This window comes from Leucoraja erinacea, chromosome 22 (genome assembly GCF_028641065.1).
Source record: "Leucoraja erinacea ecotype New England chromosome 22, Leri_hhj_1, whole genome shotgun sequence".
NCBI lineage: Eukaryota > Metazoa > Chordata > Chondrichthyes > Rajiformes > Rajidae > Leucoraja > Leucoraja erinaceus.
In genome coordinates this window covers 28,960,426-28,979,886 of record NC_073398.1, presented here as the reverse complement: position 1 = coordinate 28,979,886, position 19,461 = coordinate 28,960,426, and the positions used below count along the sequence as shown (strand labels likewise).

At 41.3% G+C, this 19,461-nt stretch overlaps 1 protein-coding gene across 13 annotated transcripts in view; it reads left to right on the top strand.

Annotated features, from left to right (window-relative positions):
* nrf1 (nuclear respiratory factor 1) overlaps positions 1-19,461 on the top strand; it is a 71,145-nt gene that overhangs the window by 28,279 nt on the left and 23,405 nt on the right. For 8 of the 13 annotated variants that reach the window (XM_055653354.1, XM_055653358.1, XM_055653359.1 and 5 more), the window contains 5 exons: positions 4,420-4,578; positions 7,211-7,396; positions 10,376-10,513; positions 12,424-12,581; positions 17,882-18,006. In XM_055653354.1, coding sequence (XP_055509329.1) covers positions 4,420-4,578; positions 7,211-7,396; positions 10,376-10,513; positions 12,424-12,581; positions 17,882-18,006 — 766 coding nt within the window. The remainder of the gene's footprint in view (positions 1-4,419; positions 4,579-7,210; positions 7,397-10,375; positions 10,514-12,423; positions 12,582-17,881; positions 18,007-19,461) is intronic. The other 5 variants (XM_055653361.1, XM_055653356.1, XM_055653367.1 and 2 more) reach the window with 2 other exon arrangements.

Genomic DNA, 19,461 nt, shown 5'->3' with positions numbered 1-19,461 from the left:
AATAGGTCATTGTAAGCTGTTTGTAGGATGAAAATGAGAAGCTGGTGCGACTTGGGTGTGGGAGGGATAAAGAGAGAGGGAATGCCGGGGCTACCTGAAGTTAGAGAAATCAATATTCATACCACTGGGCTGTAAGCTGCCCAAGCGAAATATGAGATGCTGTTCCTCCAATTTGCGTTTAGCCTCACTCTGACAATGGAGGAGACAAAGGACAGAAAGGTTTGTGTAGGAATGGAAAGGAGAATGAAAGTGTCCAGCAACCAGGCGATCAGGTTGGTTCACGCATTTCCATCAGTTTCTACTAATGCTGAATATCTCCTCATAGAGTCATACTGCATGAAAACACACTTGTCGGCCTCATGTCTTTGCTGCAACCATCAGGCATCCATTTTGCTCACGAACAACATTGAACACAACATCATTACAAAATGGATGAAGTTTTGTTGTTATATAAAACCAAGTTAAATTGCAAAGAAAAATCAGATGAGCCAGGTTTATGTTCCCTGACATTCGTTGAGTTGAGAAGTGATTTGATAAAAAAAATTCAGAGGAATTAATAAGGTAGATCTGGTTAGGGAGTCTAGTATGAAATATCACAATTAAATGGTAAGAATGAAGTTGAAAAATATTTCTACATACATAGGATTTTGGATCTCTTCAGTAAATGGCAACTGATACTAGATTGACTTAATTTCAAAGGTGGGATTTTTTTTTTAAACAAAAGTGATTTGGGACAACTGTCAGAGTAAGTGGAATTGGGTCACTGATTGGCTGGGACTACATTGAAAAATGGAGTAAGATGAAGATTAAATGTCCTGCTTCAGTTCCTGTGTTTTGTATGGTCCCTGTGAAGAGTAGTGAATGTCAACAGTCCACATAGGAACCAATCAGAGCCTCATATTGTCCTTTTGTCAACTCCAGAGGAATAATTTGTTTATTCTCCTGCGTATGTGCATGCACACTCAAAACTCAGGAAACTCAAGTTAAAGTATAAAAGCCCTGTCCCACTTTCCCGAGTTACTCATGAACTCTCCCGAGTTTTCACCTTGATTCGAACTTGGAGAATTACAGTAATAACCATTCGTAGGTACTCGGGGCTTTTTTTTAAACTCGTGGACATTTTTCAACATGTTGAAAAAACGTGCCGACTTATCTGATGCCCCGAGTTCCCACGGCTGGCATTACGACCCTCTACGGGCTCCTACAGGCTCCTACGAGCTCGCTACCGATATTACCCAACATTCCCCGAGTTCGAATCAAGGAGAAAACTCGGGAGAGTTCGTGAGTAACTCGAGAAAGGGGACAGAGCCTTAACTATTGTTTTGCTATTTAGTGAAATCAAATAAGCCTCTCAGAGGTCTTGATTTGTTTTTCCAGAAATCTATAGAGCAACTTCCCTCTTCCCTTCCGTCTGTCTAAAACATGACATATCTCCATCATGTTTCAGATCTGCCTACTTTGTAAATTAGCGACAAACTCTCCTTTGCCACCAATTTTAGTTCCCGGCCAGCATTTACAGCCTGTAGTTGTCATTGAAATGTTTTGTCTGTGTCCTTTCCTTGAATTCTTGTACAATGTCATGCACAGTGACTCCAACTCGGAAAATATTCTAGTTTGGTGTTACCAAAACTTCCACGGCGCCACATTATCAGAGTTTAACTGTTATTGTGAATCGCAAAATTGAGAGTGACAAATTGTAGCAGGATGTGAACTAGTGGTGGAATGGGCAACTATAACAAATGGGGTTTAATGCTAAGAAATGTGAGGTAATGTTCTTTGGTAGGAAGAATGAGGAGAAGCAGTATAAAAAATAAATGATAGTCCTGAAAGTGGTGCGGAAGCAACAGGAACTCGATACATGTCATTGAAAGTGGCAGTTCTGAGCTTTATCAATGTAGGCTTCTAATATAAATGCATAAGTCCTGCTGAACCTTTATAATTGAAAAAAAGTGTTGTTTCATCTAAAGTAGTGTTCAATTTTGGCTGCCTTATTGGAAGGATGTGAAAACACCTGAGAAAATCCCAGAATGTTTCCTGGGACAAGGGATGACGGTTATAAGACTATCGTTGGAGGGCCAGGGACTGTTTGCATCAGATAATGGAAAAATAACGGGAATCTCGATAGATGTATGTAAAATAAAGGAGAAGGATGGGGACCAAATGTGACATGAAAGGCGCCTTGGTGTTACTTGACTAAACAATGCACTTCAACTGATTGACATATTGGGGACAATGGGAGAAATAATCATTTGGGGAAAGGTCAATTTCAGTATGATGAAAATAGATCTAGTGTGTGTGAATTGGGATCAAAGCAGCAACAAAATTGATCAATTCTTTGAAATAGGGATTTTTCAGCTATAGTGTAGGGAAAAGAGTAGGGACATCTCTTTGCTCAGAGAGTGGTTGCGGTGTGGAATGAGCTTCCAGTGGAAGTGGTGGAGGCAGGTTCATTGGTATCATTTAAAAATAAATTGGATGGGCATATGGATGAGAAGGGAATGGAGGGTTATGGTATGAGTGCAGGTAGGTGGGACTAAGGGGAACATTTTTTTGTTCGGCACGGACTTGTAGGGCCGAGATGGCCTTTTTCCGTGCTGTTTATTGTTATATGGTTATATGGACATTAAAGTCAAAACTCTGAATAGGAGTAAATCCTACCTCGAAGAATTCTCCCTAATAGTTTTCTTATTACTGATGTGAGGCTCACTGGCCTGTAGGTTTTCTCGATCTCCTTTCTTAAACAAAGGACCAACATTGGACCTCATCTGTAGCTAGTCAGTACTGGAACCAATGCTTTGGGGCCATATTTTCAAATTTGCAAATGACACAACATTTGAGGAGAAATTAACTGATGTGGAGAGCAATAGATCCCAATGAGATGTTGACGGGTTATTGAAATGGGGGGGGGGATAGGCCAAGGATAGTATGAGTGAAAAATTCCTCTTGGACTTGACAATCCAATGCCAGGAAGAATGGTCTTGACCCAAAACGTCACCCATTCCTTCTATCCAGAGATGCTGCCTGTCCCACTGAGTTACTCCAGCTTTTTGTGTCTATCTTCAATCCAATGCCAGTGTGGTTACTGTGGAGTATTGTGTTCACGTTAGAAACAATGCAAAGGCTTTGGAGAGGGTGCAGAGGAGATTAACCATACTAATTTCACAGATGAGGGATTTTAGTTGAATGGGTACACTGGAGAGGTTCGTTTTGTTCGTAACAGAGAGATTACAAGGGGATTTGAAAGAACAATTTAAAGCCAAGGAGGATATAGACATAGAATGAAACTGTTCCTATTGGCAGAGGAATCAAGGAGACATCGAATGAAGATGATTGGCAAAAGAACCAAAGTAATATGAGAATTTTGTTTTTAACACATTGAGTCGTTAGAATGTGGAGTAACATTGGATACACATTCAATTGCATTATTGAAAACAGATCAGGTAGGTATCTGAAAGGGAGGAATTTACTGTGCTATGGAGTGAGGGCAAGGAATTGGACCAGTTGAATTGCTTTTACTTAGTCAGTACTCGACTGGCTAAATATAATCATTCTACGGGTTGAACAACTAATCTATCTGATTGGACACAGGTGATCCAGTTCTAATTCAATTGGTGCTTTAATCCACCATGAATGTAATTAATCTACTTCAATCAATAGATGACATGCAATTCGTTTCAAGCCCTACTTTGTGATGAGAAAATGGAATTCATATTAATGTGAACTAATTTATAGTGTACAGGAGGTGCTATTTATATCTAACGTGAAGCTTTTTAATTCCCCATACTGGCATCGGTATTGAATCTCACAAAAACAACGATAAAGTTACTAATAAAGCTTGATAACAGACATATATTGCACAACCTCCAGTCTTAAAGATTTTGACATAATTCAGCTCAATAAATAAAGCATAGGTGCCCTTCCACCCCCTCCCACCCAACCCAACCCCCACCTTCACTGCATCTCCTTCACCAACTGGGGTCAGAAACAGAGAATAATCTAATGAGCTGGAGTCAGTATATTTGTTTTTAGTTGGCAATAAGTGTGAATTGTACGGGGCAAAGCAAAAAGATTTGCAGAAGCTGGTTTACACCAAAGGTGGACACAAAATGCTGGAGTAACTCAGCGGGACAGGCAGCATCTGGAGAGAAGGAATGGGTGATGTTTTGGGCCGAGACGTTTCTTCAAGCTGAGAGTGGGGGAGAGGGAAACTAGAGATATGGAAGGGCAAGGTGTGAAAACGGCAGATCAAAGCAGACGACGGCCAAGGAAATGTAGAATGATTCAATGCTTGTGCATCTCCATTTTTTAAACAAAGCATTAGCTACTTGGGTGATGTATTTCCCCGGTAAGCCTGGGAATCTAATTATTTTCGAGTGTCTTTTAGGTCAGATTACTATCTCCCCATCTTGCTTCTTCCAGGCGCAACTCCGAGCTTTTATTCCAGAAATGCTGAAGTACTCAACGGGCCGTGGGAAACCTGGCTGGGGGAAGGAGAGCTGCCGGCCTTTGTGGTGGCCCGATGACATACCATGGGCCAATGTTCGCAGTGATGTTCGTTCAGAGGAACAGAAACAGCGGGTAAGGAGGTTGTTGGAGGGTTATATTAAATACCGTGTTATATTAAATAATGGAAGTTTCTGAAATGAAGCTGAATAGTAAACTGCAAGATAGCAAAAACCTCTGAAATATATATAACTGCAATCATTTGCTTTCCGGCTGTTAATTTTACATTCTATTGTGATTTATTGTGTGGGCAAGATATTTATTCACAGTGGTGGGTGTCTGGAATGCTCTCTTCAGGGTGATGCTGGCGGCAGATATAATAGAGGCATTTAAGAGGATTTTAGGTGGCACGTGGATATGCATGGAATGGAGAGATGTGGATCATGTGCAGTCATAGGAGATTAGTTTCAGTTAGCATCATGTTCAGCACAGGCATTGTGGGCAGTAGACCCTGTTACTGCGTAGGCACAAGGAACTGCAGATGTTGCACAAAAGGACACAAAGTGCTGGGGCAACTCAGAAGGTCAGGCAGCATCTCTGGAGAACATAGATTGGTGATGTTCCTGATTGAGACGAAAACATGCAGCTACAGCAGGCAGTGAAGAAAGCTAATGGCATGTTGACCTTCATAATGAGAGGATTTGAGTATAGGAGTAAAGATGTCCTTCTGCAATTATACAGGGCCTTGGTGAGACCACATCTGGAGTATTGTGTGCATTTTTGGTCTTCTAATTTGAGGAAGGGCATATTTGCTATTGAGGGAGTGCAGTGTAGGTTCACGAGGTTAATCCCCGGGATGGCAGGACTGGCATACGAGGAAAGATTGGAAAGACTGGGTTTGTATTCACTGAAATTTAGACGGATGAGAGGGGATCTTAGAGAAACATGTAGAATTATAAAAGGACTGGACAAGCTTGATGCAGGAAACATTTTCCCAATGTTGGGGGAGTATAGAACCAGGGGCCACAGTCTAAGAATAAAGGGGAGGCCATTTAAAACTGAGATGAGAAAAAAACCTTTTCACCCAGAGAGTTGTGAATTTGTGGAATTCTCTGCCACAGAAGGCAGTGGAGGCCAAATCACTGGATGAATTAGTTACATAGAGCTCTTGGGACTGGCGGAATCAAGGGGTACGGGGAGAAGGCAGGCATGGGTTACTGATTTGCGGATGATCACAATTAATGGCGGTGCTGGCTCAAAGGGCCGAATGGCCTCCCTCCTGCACCTATTTTGTATGTTTCTATGAGACTGAAGACGGCCAAGAGTCTGAAGAAGGGTGAATGAAAATGCTTGGAAACCAGCTCATGATTTCTCCGGTGGGTTTGGGGGGTGGTAGTAGCCAAAAGTATGTGGAAGCTTCCATGTTGAATTGTCAGTCTATGTTAAAATTGAGTTCTGTCAGACAGAGCAGAAACTGCATTGAGAAGTCATTACATTTAAGATAGCTATTAACAAACTCAGAAAGGTTTTCTTGTTAGACAAAGAAAGGTTCCAAAATATTAGTGTTCACACTCTCACATGTTATCCATATTACCCACCTTAACAACTGCATGTGGTAACAGGGTTCACATTCCAATCACTCTCTTCAGTTAAATATATTTCTCTGATTTATTAGCTGCTGTTTATAATTGGAAACGTCACTATTTTGCTAACTTCAAACTCTTTAAGGATCTTTAAAGGTTACCAGCAGACCGCTTGTGGGGAGCTTGTAATTAAGTAAATTCAACGCAAAGATCATCAAATAATCCAGTCAGGATTTGCCAGAAGCTTCTTTACTCAAGGGCTGGTGAGAATGCGGAACTTTCTTCTGCTGAGAGTATTGAGGCAAAGAACTTAAGATGCATTTAAAGGGTGGGTGTTCAAGTATATAAGTGGGAATAGAGGGTTATGTAGATAGGTTCAGTGAAGGAAAGATGTGAGGGGGCACAAGAGGAGTACAAATACTGTCATGAACTTGTTAGGGCTGGGTAATCTGTTTCAGTACCAAATATCCTATGTATATCGAGGTAACTTGCATGGGTATTTGTGCTCCATCTAAGCGTATCACAAATCTACCCAATTCCTCTATCCTATTTTGCTATGCATTTTCCTTGGAATATTCACCTTATTCAAAGCAATTGTAGTTTAATTTAGAGATACAGCGTGGAGACAGGCCCTTTGGCCCACCGTCCGTGCCGACCAGCGATCCCCGTACACTAGCACTATCCTACACACTAGGGACAATTTACAACTCTTACCAAAGCCAGTTAACCTGCAAACCTGTATGTCTTTGAAATGTGGGAGGTAACCGGAGCTCCTGGAGAAAACCCACGCAGAGAGAACTCTGTTAGGATCGAACAAGGGTCTCTGGTACTGTAAGGCAGCAACTCAACCGCTGCGCCATCATGCTGTCCACCATTGTCTTAAACTGGAGGATTGACAATTACTTGGTTATGCTTCCACAAGGAGAATACTAAAAGCTCTTAAAGGACAAATAACTATCAGCATGGACAAGTCTATCAGAATGGCCTTATTATTGCAGAATTCATTTCATAATAATCAGCTTGCTCCTGATGACTACCAGGTGACTGATGCTACAAATAAATCATCTGGAAGATTATTTTCAACTGATATCAAATACCTTTTAGGATCGGATGGAAGTGATGTAACAAATATAGCATCTGATATTTTATATGATTGTATGTAAAGGTTGAATTTGTCACCATAGGTATCCTGGACACAGGCGCTGAGGACGATAGTTAAGAACTGTTACAAACAGCATGGGAGAGAGGATTTGTTGTATGCTTTTGAAGATCAGCAGACTCACCCACAGACACACATTGCCCATCTCGTCCCTTCTCAGACTGTGGTACAGACAATCAGTAACCCAGATGGGACAGTCTCCCTTATACAGGTGAGTTTTGAGTTTGCTGTTGCTTCTCACAGAATCGCACCTTATATGTGAGAAATTAATGCAGGAGTTGACCTTCAATCCTGTTTCCCCATTCATCAAGATCATGGTTGATTTTTTTATTTTCTATTTTATTGTGCAAAGAGAAATACGGTTAACATTTTGGGTTAATTGCAGGATTTTATTTGAAACGTTAACCTTGTTTTTCTGTCCCTAGATAGTGCCTGATCTACTGAGTGGTTCCAGTATTTTCTACTCTTATTTTTTTTCCCTGCCATTTTCATTCTTCACTGCTCTAACCTGTTGGCCAACCTCCTGTGTGGGACCTTATAGAAAGCTTTCTGAGAATGCAAATACACCACATCCACCTTATTCCTCCTTATCTATTCTACTGGCTCAAATATCTCCAGTGGATTAGTCAAGCACATCCCACTCCTTAAATCTATTAAGTCTTCTGCAATATGATACGATAAAACTTTATTCATTCCCGGAGGGAAATTGGTCTGCCGACAATCACAACACACAAGGTACACAAAAACTTGAAATTAAAAGTGAAAACAAAAAGGAAAAAGACAAGCGGCTGTTGGCTGGCTGCCGTGTGTACAGTGCCTTCACCAGAACAAATGAACAAACAAACAAACGCAGACTTTGTTCTCCCACCGTCCCACACAGCGATCCCCCCCACGCGGTCCCCATTATCTTCCGCTCTCCCTCGTCGACCGTGAGGCACCACCGCTGCTGAGGCCCATGTTGCCGCCGAGATCCTGCTCCCGCTGTTGCCTCCACCGCTGAGGCTCCTTCGGCCTTGGCTTCACCTCAGTCCCCTGCGAGGCCTGTGGGACGAGTCGGGCCTACCGGGGTGCGTTCCAGTCTTCGGTCGTCAGCAGGTGGATTGGGCCTGCGCGGCTCCCCGGGGCACTCCCACTGCGCGCGTGGTTCCCGGGCTCCTGACTCATCAAGTCTACGGCTCTCACTATCTACTTGGAACGAAGTCTCACAAAATCTTCATGCCCTAACTCCCCTTCCTGGTATTTATAAATTGTTGTCTTTCCTCAGGATCAGCCCCCTTCAAAGCTATTGGCTTTTCCCTCTTCCTCTTGACCCGGATATGCTAACTTTTATCTTCATTTTCCCTTGTTGCTCTGAAGGCCTCAAACCAGAATATGTGTGTTATGATTCTGTTTATAATTTGTTTGGTTGTTTTGTTGTTTGTCTTTTGCACAAAAGTCCGCGAGCATTGCCACTTTCATTTCACTGCACAACTCGTATGTGTATGTGACAAATAAACTTGACTTGACTTGACTTGACTTGATCTGTGCCCATCTATTCTGCAACTCCTTTTTTTTTTCAAACTTTAATGATACTTTGGCCTGTGCTGCAACATAGAAACAATTCTCATCACCATCCTAAATTACTGCTTCTGTGACTGTGACAATGGTGCTCTGTCCTTCTTGACTTGACTCCAACCGTTGATGAAAGCTCGTTCTGCTTTATCTGTCTGGGATATGGAACAATTGGTCCCATTGTTACCAGTACTATTGTTCCCAGAGAATCTCTGCAAGGGCATCTTTTCCTTTCCTGTTCTTTAGCTGCTTCAGTTGATTGTGGCTTTATCTTGGCTCCTTCATGTTTTTGAACTGCATATTGGCCCTCAGTGACATTATCCACAAACATAATGATCTGCAGATTTGCTGCTGTTAATCATCTGTACCTCATCACTATTCATCTTAATTTATCAACATTTTCTGATCTGTCACAAGTGTAATGTCCTATTTGGGGTGGGGGGCGAATTTTTCTCAATTAAAAAAAGTAAAGAGCAAACCTATAATCTTCAACCTGTTGTTCATTAGCTACCTTTATATTCTTTCACTATCACTCTACGCTCGTCAAACTATTAACATTTCCAACATCCTACTGGATCCCATTCGCTCTTCATTGCAAAGGTACTGACTAATAAGATGCCTCTAATATCATCAACCTTCAATCCTACAGCATTTCATCTGCTGCTGAAACCCTCAATGTATGTTACCTCCAGATGCAATCATGGTTCTCCTGGGCTCAAATTTCCCGTTTGAGTTCATCAAAAACTCTGCTTGCTGACTTTGGCTTCCAGTCCAGAAAAGCCACATTTTTCCATTTTTTGCCTGTGATTTAAATCTCTCTAGGTCTTCGCCCACCATGTTTCCACCTCCTTTGACCTATCTGAGAACTCATTGCTCCTCACACCATGCCCCCTTGTTGATATACCTCACCTATTTCACTGTGCCGTTGGTTTCAAGTCAAGTCAAGAGAGTTTATTGTCATGTCTCCCAGATAGGACAATGAAATTCTTGCTTGCTGCAGCACAACAGAATATTGTAGGCATAAATACAGATCAGATCAGTGTGTCCATATACCACAGAATATATATATATATACACACACATAAATATACAGATAAAGTGCAATAGGCTGTTATAGTTCAGAGTTTGTTTGAAGTTGTGTTTAATAGTCTGATGGACAATTAAATAGACAAAAATACTGGAGAAATTCAGCGGGTGAGGAGCAAAGGAAATGGGCAACGTTTCGGGTCGAAACCCTTATTTCTTTCTGTCTGTCTTTTACAGAGGGTGACACATGGTTCTGATCCTTACTTTCCCTGATCATTCACTCCTGTCCTGTGGTGGTGGTGTAGGTTTTTATCCTGGAACTACAGATGAATTTTGTTTCCCCACACCCCAGACTCTCTATTTGGCTGTCTTCCTAACAACAGCAATGTGTCGATTTAAAAGGGACCTCGTCTCATTCCCCTACCCGGCTCTGAATAAAGATGGGAAGTAAGAATGGCCCAGATTTTGCAGCTTTGCACCAGACCACATTCACTAAGTGGACGTGAGGCACTGATTAATTTATTTTTAAAGAAGGACCAATTTTTGAAGAAAAATGTATAGGGAATACAGATGCCCTGCTGCACATAAAATCGCTCTTCTTTCTTGTTTGCAGGTTGGCACGGGTGCAACAGTTGCGACTCTGGCCGATGCATCTGAGCTCCCGGGAACGGTAACTGTTGCTCAGGTGAATTATTCCACTGTACAGGATGGAGAGGTGAGGACAGCAATTGCTCATGCGCTCTTCGGGAAGGTGGGTGAGATACTCTTTCCAACCTCCCATTGAGCACCACGCATTCCTAGAATCCCAACACCATACTGGGTGGCATCCATAATCCTTTCCACTTAGATATCCTGAGAGTTTTTTAGAATAGGAAGACATGGGGCAAAAAAGGTAAGAATAGAACAAAAGATGTGAAGACTACTCAACCCCCTGAATCTATCTTGCTTTTCATTCATAATCCCGAGCATACGAATTAGGAGCAATGATAGAACTAACTGAGGAACACAAGCCAATCCAGCCTACATGGGTGGTGAATTAATTATTCAAAAGGTTTTGAAGAATAAGATGAGCGATGTAGCAAGGCACAAATACAACAAGAGCAATCAGGGTGTACCCTATCTAAAATATGGTAATGACAATTTGCTTGCAGTACTGTAGCTGTTTTTCATCTCGCATTCTGTCTTAGCTGTAATATTAAGTACTGCTTTTGCCTTTTAATTACCTTTTCTATCTATGCTGTAATCTTCTGAGATTTTGGCCATATACTGTAAGGTGCCGCTGTTCGTCAATCATTTTTGAGTAACCAACTATTTCCGTGCAATGTTTTAATTTTCCCAGATTAAATACCTCAATTAGTTACCTCAGATTAATTATTTTGGAATTGATTTCTGGCTGATCTTTTCCTGTACCCCAGACTAGGCCATTAATATCTTCTTGCAGCTATATTCCACAATCCCTCTCTCTCCCTTCATGTGTTGGATGATTATTGTAGCTATACTGATTAATCAACTCTTGAAGTTAAGGCACAGGAATAATTCATTGAGACCAATCAGCTTTTTGTGAGTCACTTGGATATTTGTTGCAAATATTTAGTCACCTCGTCCATTATTGCAAAGTTAGTAAGGAATTTAATTTTTGTAGCCAATAGTATCTCTCATTGTTCCAGTCCGCTCTATAAATCGCAAAAGGGCTTTTTTTTAATGTACAGCCTGACAAATGCTGTGTGCCCTTAGCTTCAAATCCCTTGAATGTTCTTATCCATGTCAGGCAGTTTGATATGCAAGAAGAAGAATAATGTTGACTGCAGATATTATGTGAAGCCTGTAAATTGAGGAGGCTGCCAACAGCATTTCTGTTTGGATTATGAATGATTCAAACAGAGAAAGATAAAATAATTCAACAGAGAAAAGAAACCTGCTCCAAGTCATCATTGGTTCAGGAGAGGAAGTTATCGAACTTGGCTCTTGAATTATAGCTGTTTGTGTTTCTGATACAAAGTGAATGATACATAACGATTGGGCAAGGGAAGCAGAGCTACAAGAAATAGGATAGCAAATTATATGTAAGGATTGAAAATAATTTTAATGCTAGTTCTTTCTTATTAGATGTATGTTGCCTGTATTGCTACCTGAATTATGCCCTGTTTATCCATGCTGCCTTTACTCTCTGACCTGAGCTAGCTTCTGGTCTGGATGCTTGCCCTTCTTTATTTCTAACTTCCTGCAGCCCAACAACTCTGAGAACCTGCATATTTACGTATCCAGTCTAGCCAACCAGAATAATGTTCTGATAATATTAAACATTGTGAGTTCGATAGAAATTGGGCGAAGCTTGGTGACTATAGGGCAACGTTTACTTTTGCTCAAGTGTTTCTTTCCGATCTTAAAAAGAGACAATTTTTTATATTGTCACTGTTTCAAGCTGCTCATTAAGGTACTTCTAAAGATGAGCTCTCCGAATCTGTATTGATTCTTAACCAGTACTCATTTGGCGACAAGCTGCACATATGCATCATCCTTCCCCACCTCAGAATAATAGTTTTCAAAATAATCCAAAACAACTCCATGTGGAGGAAGAGATGTATATTTTTTGTTTGCGTTCTGTTCTGTACCTTTATTGCTTGGTTCTCCTCTACGATATTCTGCACTTTCTTTGTGCAGGTTGAGCAGAATTGGACCACGTTGCAAGGTGGGGAAATGGCGATCCAGACGACGCAAGCTTCTGAAGCCACACAGGCTGTGGCCTCTCTGGCAGAGGCTGCGGTGGCTGCATCCCACGAGATGCAGCAAGGGGCCACTGTTACCATGGCGCTGAACAGGTGAGTGTCAGCCAGTAGTGCTCAAAGATGACATTACAAATTGTTCCTCTTCAGTTCCCGTCGCAAGCTGGATAATATCTGAGACTCTTGCAGTAATGTACTTTAGTTTTACATTTTAGATTTTTAAATAATTTCTCATTCTTGCAACTGAATTGATGTGCCTCGTTGCCTTTTAAAATTTGGACGTAAATAACTCCTTGGCACAATTCCAGATTCATCCACCGAGTCACTGGATTCTGCTGATTTTGGGTTGTGTGGAATGAATGGTGACTCGGGGAGGGAGAGTCTGAGTAGATTGAAACCTGAACATTCTTTTCAAGATCTCTTCAGCCCTCTTCGAAACCAACTAGATTTGGCACTATGGCACAAATGGTGAACTTCTAATCTTGACTATATTGCATGGATGCAGCACTTGAGGTTACTGGGAGTGTAATTACTTAATTTGGCTGGAGTGGTCTGCTTGCGGTAAGGCAGGCGGGGAGAATAATAGCTTGGGATGAGTGGCAGCAAACGGAGAAACAAACTTATGTCTGTTGGCCGCAAGCTCTTTCTTGAGAGGTTTATTTATAGCAGCCAGGTCAGGAAAATGTAAGTTTGATGCTTGAATTGATTGATCTCAGTTGGAGGAAACCAAGTAGGGACCTGAAGATAGTTTTTGGCCCTGAGGAAACATTGGCTCCTACCCTTAAAATGATGACGGTAGAATTAATAAGATAATTAAAAATACAAAGCGCTGGAGAAGCTTTGTGCTTTCCTCAAAATTCCTGCATCTAAATTTCCTTGTGCCTTCTTAGTAAGTTAATTGCCTGAAACATACCGTATTTCCCGGCAATGAAGATGCACCTGCGTCAAAGACGCACCCCCATTTTGCTTTGCTAAATTTTGAAAAAGGGCTTGCAGGGCATAGAATTTCTCACGTTCAAAAACAAATAAAATAAATAAACATAAAGAAAGTAACAATTCAATTTGCCTAAAGCTTCCAGATCTCCATTCTGAATGACTGAATGGGTGGTGGGTGGAGGGTGATGGCAGGTGGAGAGATGGTGGGAAAAACGGGAGCACACTGGGACAAGTTGAATCAGTTGTGACCTTATTGAATGACAATACTAGTTCAAGGGACCAATTGAGGTTACTCGCGCGGACACAGGAGTAAGCTCCACCGCCCGGTGTCCTGTTATCCATCGCCCGCTGACCCGCTCCACTCTATGATCTTTGCTCTTGAAAGACACGGACCAGGCAGTGAATGCCATGCAGTGTCACCCAGCGCAGCAAGTGAGGCTGACATGAGTGAGGCCGGTGATCAGCAGGAGAGATGTGTTCAGACGGGGAGCACTGCCAGAAGTGAGCGAGCCAGCAGAAGGCGCTGAGGTGGTGGCCGGTTCCGCTGTCCGCTCCCAGCGGCCGTTCGCAGCCACCCGAGCTACTTCCCTCCCTGGCCACAATGCAGAGGCTCCACGCCCGGCTGCAGTGAGTGAGTTGCTGGCATGATCCCGACCCCCTCCTTCTCAACGCTCCTGCCCGTGCTGACTCGGGCCAGACTCCCAACACACTGTGAAAGGAACCCTTCCCCCCCAGCCGAGCTGTCCTATTAAAGCCGCTTCCCACTTTACGGCCACTTCCCATTAGCTGCCAGCAATGAGGGATAGACTTGGCTATCCCTCAGTACAGCAACGTCGTTCTTGATGTGGCTGTACTGAGGGATAGCCAAGTCTATCTTTCTTGGCTAACAACCTAACCTTCGGCCTTCAAGACGCAGGTTACAAATATCAAAAGAGGTACTCTCTGAGACACCTACTCTTAATTATATATTAAGATTTTCTGGTGTAATGTGAAGAGTAGAGATATCCTGGCCAACATTAATCGCTCATTCAGCCTTGCTGAAACTAATTCTGGTTACTATCATGTTGCTGCTTGTGAGATCTTTCTGTGTGCAATTTGGCTGCTGTACTTCCTACATTGTTGGCTGAAGCCTATGCAGGGCATTTTAAAAGGGAAAATTATTTACTTAATTTGTACTTCTTGCTGTTGTTTGACTAGATTCCTTATCCATGAACAAATGATGAATTGAATCACAGGCGCTCCCATGCCAAAGTGATTGTGCTACTCCTGACTAAACTTGGTCATCCAAGTAAAGTCAGTCATCTTCCAGCAGAACAAAACAAAATGCTATTTTGGAATTCAGCAATAAAGCATAGAGATTTTCAAACGTGTAAACTGCTGACAAGATTGTCGCTTGTGGTTGAGCCCATAGCATGTTTTTCGGTTGTGTTGTTCAAACCTCATTATCCAAAATAACACCAGCTGGATGTGTTTTCAGAAACTGGCTACTGAGGCATGTGTTAAGCAGAATGGATGGGGTGGGTAAATAGACTGGATTTTAACCATGCTACTTTGATCAGATAAAGCAAACCTTAAGAAGACTTCGAAGATGGACATGAGTATCTGCAGTAAATCAGTGGGACAGGCAGCATCTCTGGAGAAAAGGAATGAGTGACATTTCAGGTCGAGACCCTTCTTCAGACAGTCTGAAGAAGGGTACACAAAAATGCTGGAGAAACTCAGTGGGTGCAGCAGCATCTATGGAGCGAAGAAAATAGGCAACGTTTCGGGCCGAAACGTTGCCTATTTCCTTCGCTCCATAGATGTTGCTGCACCCGCTGAGTTTCTCCAGCATTTGTGTGTACCTTCGATTTTCCAGCATCTGCAGTTCCTTCTTAAACAGTCTGAAGAAGGGTCTCGACCCAAAACGTCACCCATGCCTTCTATTCAATGATGCTGCCTGCCTCGCTGAGTTACTACAGCTTTTTGTGTTTATCTTCAGTTTAAACCAGCATCTGCAGCTCCTACCTACACACTTAATTAGACTGAGCATTGAAGCTAAGTCAAATAGTAAGTGGGATGTCTTGGTTTTTAATGACACTGAAAAAGAACAAAGTACTCTAGACAGAACAACTAGTCCCTTTGCTATTGATATTGCAGAAACATGGAAGTTTAAAAAAGTTGTGAGACTGGTTAAACGCTAAAATTATAGTCATACAGCACGGAAACGGGTTTTTAAGTCTAACTTGTCTATGCTAGCCAAGATTTCCCGTCTAACTTAGTGTCATTTAGCCATGTTTGACCCATATCCATTTGCAGTACTTTATTTTGCGTTGGCTGTGACCAGTCGACTAAGTGCAGATATAGGAACGAAAGTGGAATAATTATGATGATGGACTAATAATGTTTTTTTAAACAATGATAATCCAGCCTTGGATATAAAAAGTTACTTGATTTTGTGTTCCAACCTTGATGGTCCCTAACTTTAATCACGGCCGACTCATCCCCATGCTGAGATCCTAAAACAATGCAGAGAAGTAATTTCTAGTTTGCAGACAGACTATAATTAGAAGTGGCTTAGAGCATTTGTTGAAACTGCTGCTTCTGGATAAGCACTCTTAATGGGGCTGCTTTTTGAGTTTCCCTGCATCAAAACCCAGAGATAAATACTACGGATTTTGCAATTTAACGTGGATGTTGGATACATTTTGGTGGTCAATATTAAAAAGAATGAAGTAACAGCGATCCTATGATGTCTCTGCCTTCGAATAGATCGATTAACCACACTTCTTTGCTTTGCACAATAATCTTTGTACTTAGCATGCAGGTTAATCTTTCTGCATTGTGTCATTAAACAGTTTGAAAGAAAAATCACTTTATTGCTCTGGAAGGTTTGTCATTGAGGAAGAGTGCTACAAAGGTTAATGTTACCTGAATGCAACAGTTATTAAATGGAGTTGTATTTGAATACTTTTGTTCCCCTGAGGTAAGCTACATCAGATGCAGTTAGTCTTCGTTGAGGGACAAATATATATCCATTGCTACTAACTTTTGAACATCCACTATCACCACTTGCTATCAAACCTAATACATTTAACAATATTATCTTGGATGCACCTCTATTTAGCTGATTAGGGGTGGAAAATCTATAGTCAAAAGATTCCCGTGACATAATTTTGTACAAGGTTTTACATGATGTCAGATGTTAGTGACTAAGTATATTAAAACCTCTTACCTTATCTAAAACTTAGAAAGAAATGTTGGTCTCAATAACATCTTCAGTCTGTTTTTTCTTTTTAAGAAATCCTTTTTCATGGAGGCATTAATTCCAGTAGAGGGCAACACTGACTGGTATTTTCCAGCCAGCATGAGGAGTTTCATTTGGAAGTACAAAGCATTATGCACTTTTGAATATTGACTTCTCTGACTTTGCAACCCTTGCCTTCCCTTATTCCCCACCCCTCCTCCCTTCCCAGTTCTCCGACTAGTCTGACTCCTCATTAACATTTTATCTCTGTTTGCTTTGTTGTTACCTTCTCCTAGCTAACAATGATCTATTCTACATTTTCCATGAACTCCATCTCCTTTGTCTTGTTTTTACACCTTACACTTTCTTATCTCTATCTCCCTCTCCCCCGACTCAGTTTGAAGAGGTTTCTTGACCCGAACACCACCCATTCCGTCTGAAGAAGGGTTTCCTTCTATATCAGAGATGCTGCTGTCCCGCTGAGTTACTCTAACATTTCGTGTCTACCTACGGTTTAAACCAGCATCTGCAGTTCCTTCCTACAACATGGTGCCAATTTAAACTACTTGCACTCTGCCTTCTCATTGTCCATATCTCTCATCGCCTGTCCATGTGCCTGTCCACATGCCTCTTAAATGTTGCTACATCTCCTTTCATCACCTCCCCTGAGTTCTGAGCACTACCATTCACTGTTTTAAAAAAAACCTAACCATGTAAATTTCCTTCAAATTTTCCCATTCTCAACTTAAATGTATGTCATCTTGATTTTGATATGCCTCCTTGGGATTGGGGGTGGGGGAGTTCCCTTGCTTAAGATGCAATTTAGTGAAGGTGCTCAAATGATAGAGATTTGGGTAAATGAAAAGGCATCAAACTGTTACTATTAGCCAGGCAGATTTAAAATATTTGGTGAATTAACTGAAGAAGATGAGAGAATTTTATGCAGCAACTTGTGAGCTGGACTGCACTATGGAGAGTGCAGCATATAATAATAACTTAGAAAACAGCCACCACCTTTATGCTACTCCCTCCACCATATCAAGTATCTATCCGATTCCTTTTTTAGCAAGACAGCATTTATGAATGGGCAGTTGACCACTGCCTTTGCTATGTGCTTCTATATGTGGAAATGTGCTTATTTGTATTTATGCAAGTATGTTTTACTTGTGCTGTCGGTTGTCAGCATCAAGAAGCCCATCTTGTGCCCAATACGTTTTTCCTTTCTCTGTTGCAGTGAGGCTGCTGCTCATGCTGTCGCCACGCTTGCAGAAGCCACTCTTCAGGGCGGAGGTCAGATTGTGCTGTCGGGAGAGACCGCTGCAGCTGTTGGTGCGCTGACTGGGGTTCAAGATGCTAATGGTAAGAACTGCTTTTATTTTAATTGCAAAAGTATAATTTAGACTGTGGTTAGGTTTGAAGTTACACCAGTCTTACTACCATTGATGTTTAGTATCAATAGATAGGATTTTGTCCCTCCCTCTCTCATATAGCCACATTTCCACAGGCCACATTCAGTCTCCCAACACCAGTATATGTCTTGTTCTTTACCTCTTCTGCTTCACAGTATCATTTGCTCTTTCAGCATTTTATTCTTCATTTTCTTGAACTCTTAACATCTCCATGTCTTATGTCCTCATCAAGACCATTTCCTTTGCAATGCTTTTGCCTGCTTTCCCTCCCTTTCTTGCCTTTGTTCTTTTGCAGAGTGCAAAAGAAATGCAAGTTGATTTTTTACATTTCTAAATAAAATTCTTTACAGCATCTGTAGAATTTTATTTCTGCCAAGTTTGGTGAGCACGACATTATACCCAAGATTGCAGACTAAGAATAACGTAGAAATAAAATATTTCAATCCATTGCTTCTTGCTGATACTGGAAAGTGCTTCAGATCCAATAAATTGTTTTAAGATTATAGTGACTGCTGTTATGCTCCAATGCAATGAATAACTGTGAGCAGCTTAGAAACTAAAATTGACTAAAGAAGTTCAGCTACTTAAGCCAAAAAGCTCCTAGTGTGGATTCCAGCTGGGGGTCAATATGGATGTTCCTCTACATAATTGTAACTGCAACTGTGCTTCAGATGTACTTCATTGGCTGTAGAGTGAAAGACGCTAAATCCAAATCTTAAATCTATTTTTGGCTTTTTGAGGTGCCCTGTCCAATGATTAAAATTAATCGCTATGGGATTTATATTTTCTTCCATGGTTACATGGCTAAAGTGTGCCCCCGTTCAAATTAGCAATATCAAACTGTTTGCTGTACAACATCTATTCTTCTATGAACATTATGGCCAAGCCTTAACCACCATTCCAAACAAATGGTAATTGCTAGTCAACTGCGTATTGAAATCTCTCCTAAAATTGGTTTCTCCAGTCCTTCTGCCTAGACATAACAAAAGGTTGTTCAATGTTTGCTTTCTAGGTCCTGTTAAGTGACTTCTTTTATCAAGAATTTTAGTTTATTATATATTGCTCATCCATCTGGCACAGGAGATTAACAAACGTAAAGATTTGGATTGAATTGAGTGGATTTTCAGTTGTCTAAATAAATCAAAATGCGGTATCTATTTCTGCTGTAAATTTAACTGCACAAACATTGGAGACTGTTACTTCCACTCTCCAGGCAATCCAGGACCTATTGGTCCTGAACTGATGTCTGAAGCATTACCGGAATAAATATTTAATGACAACAAGCTGTCATTAAAGTTTTATGACCATATCGTCATAATGTGATGTAAACTTAATTCATAAAAACTCCTCAACATTTCAACACACACATATGTTCAAGTGTGTCTGGCACTTTAATCAGCCATAA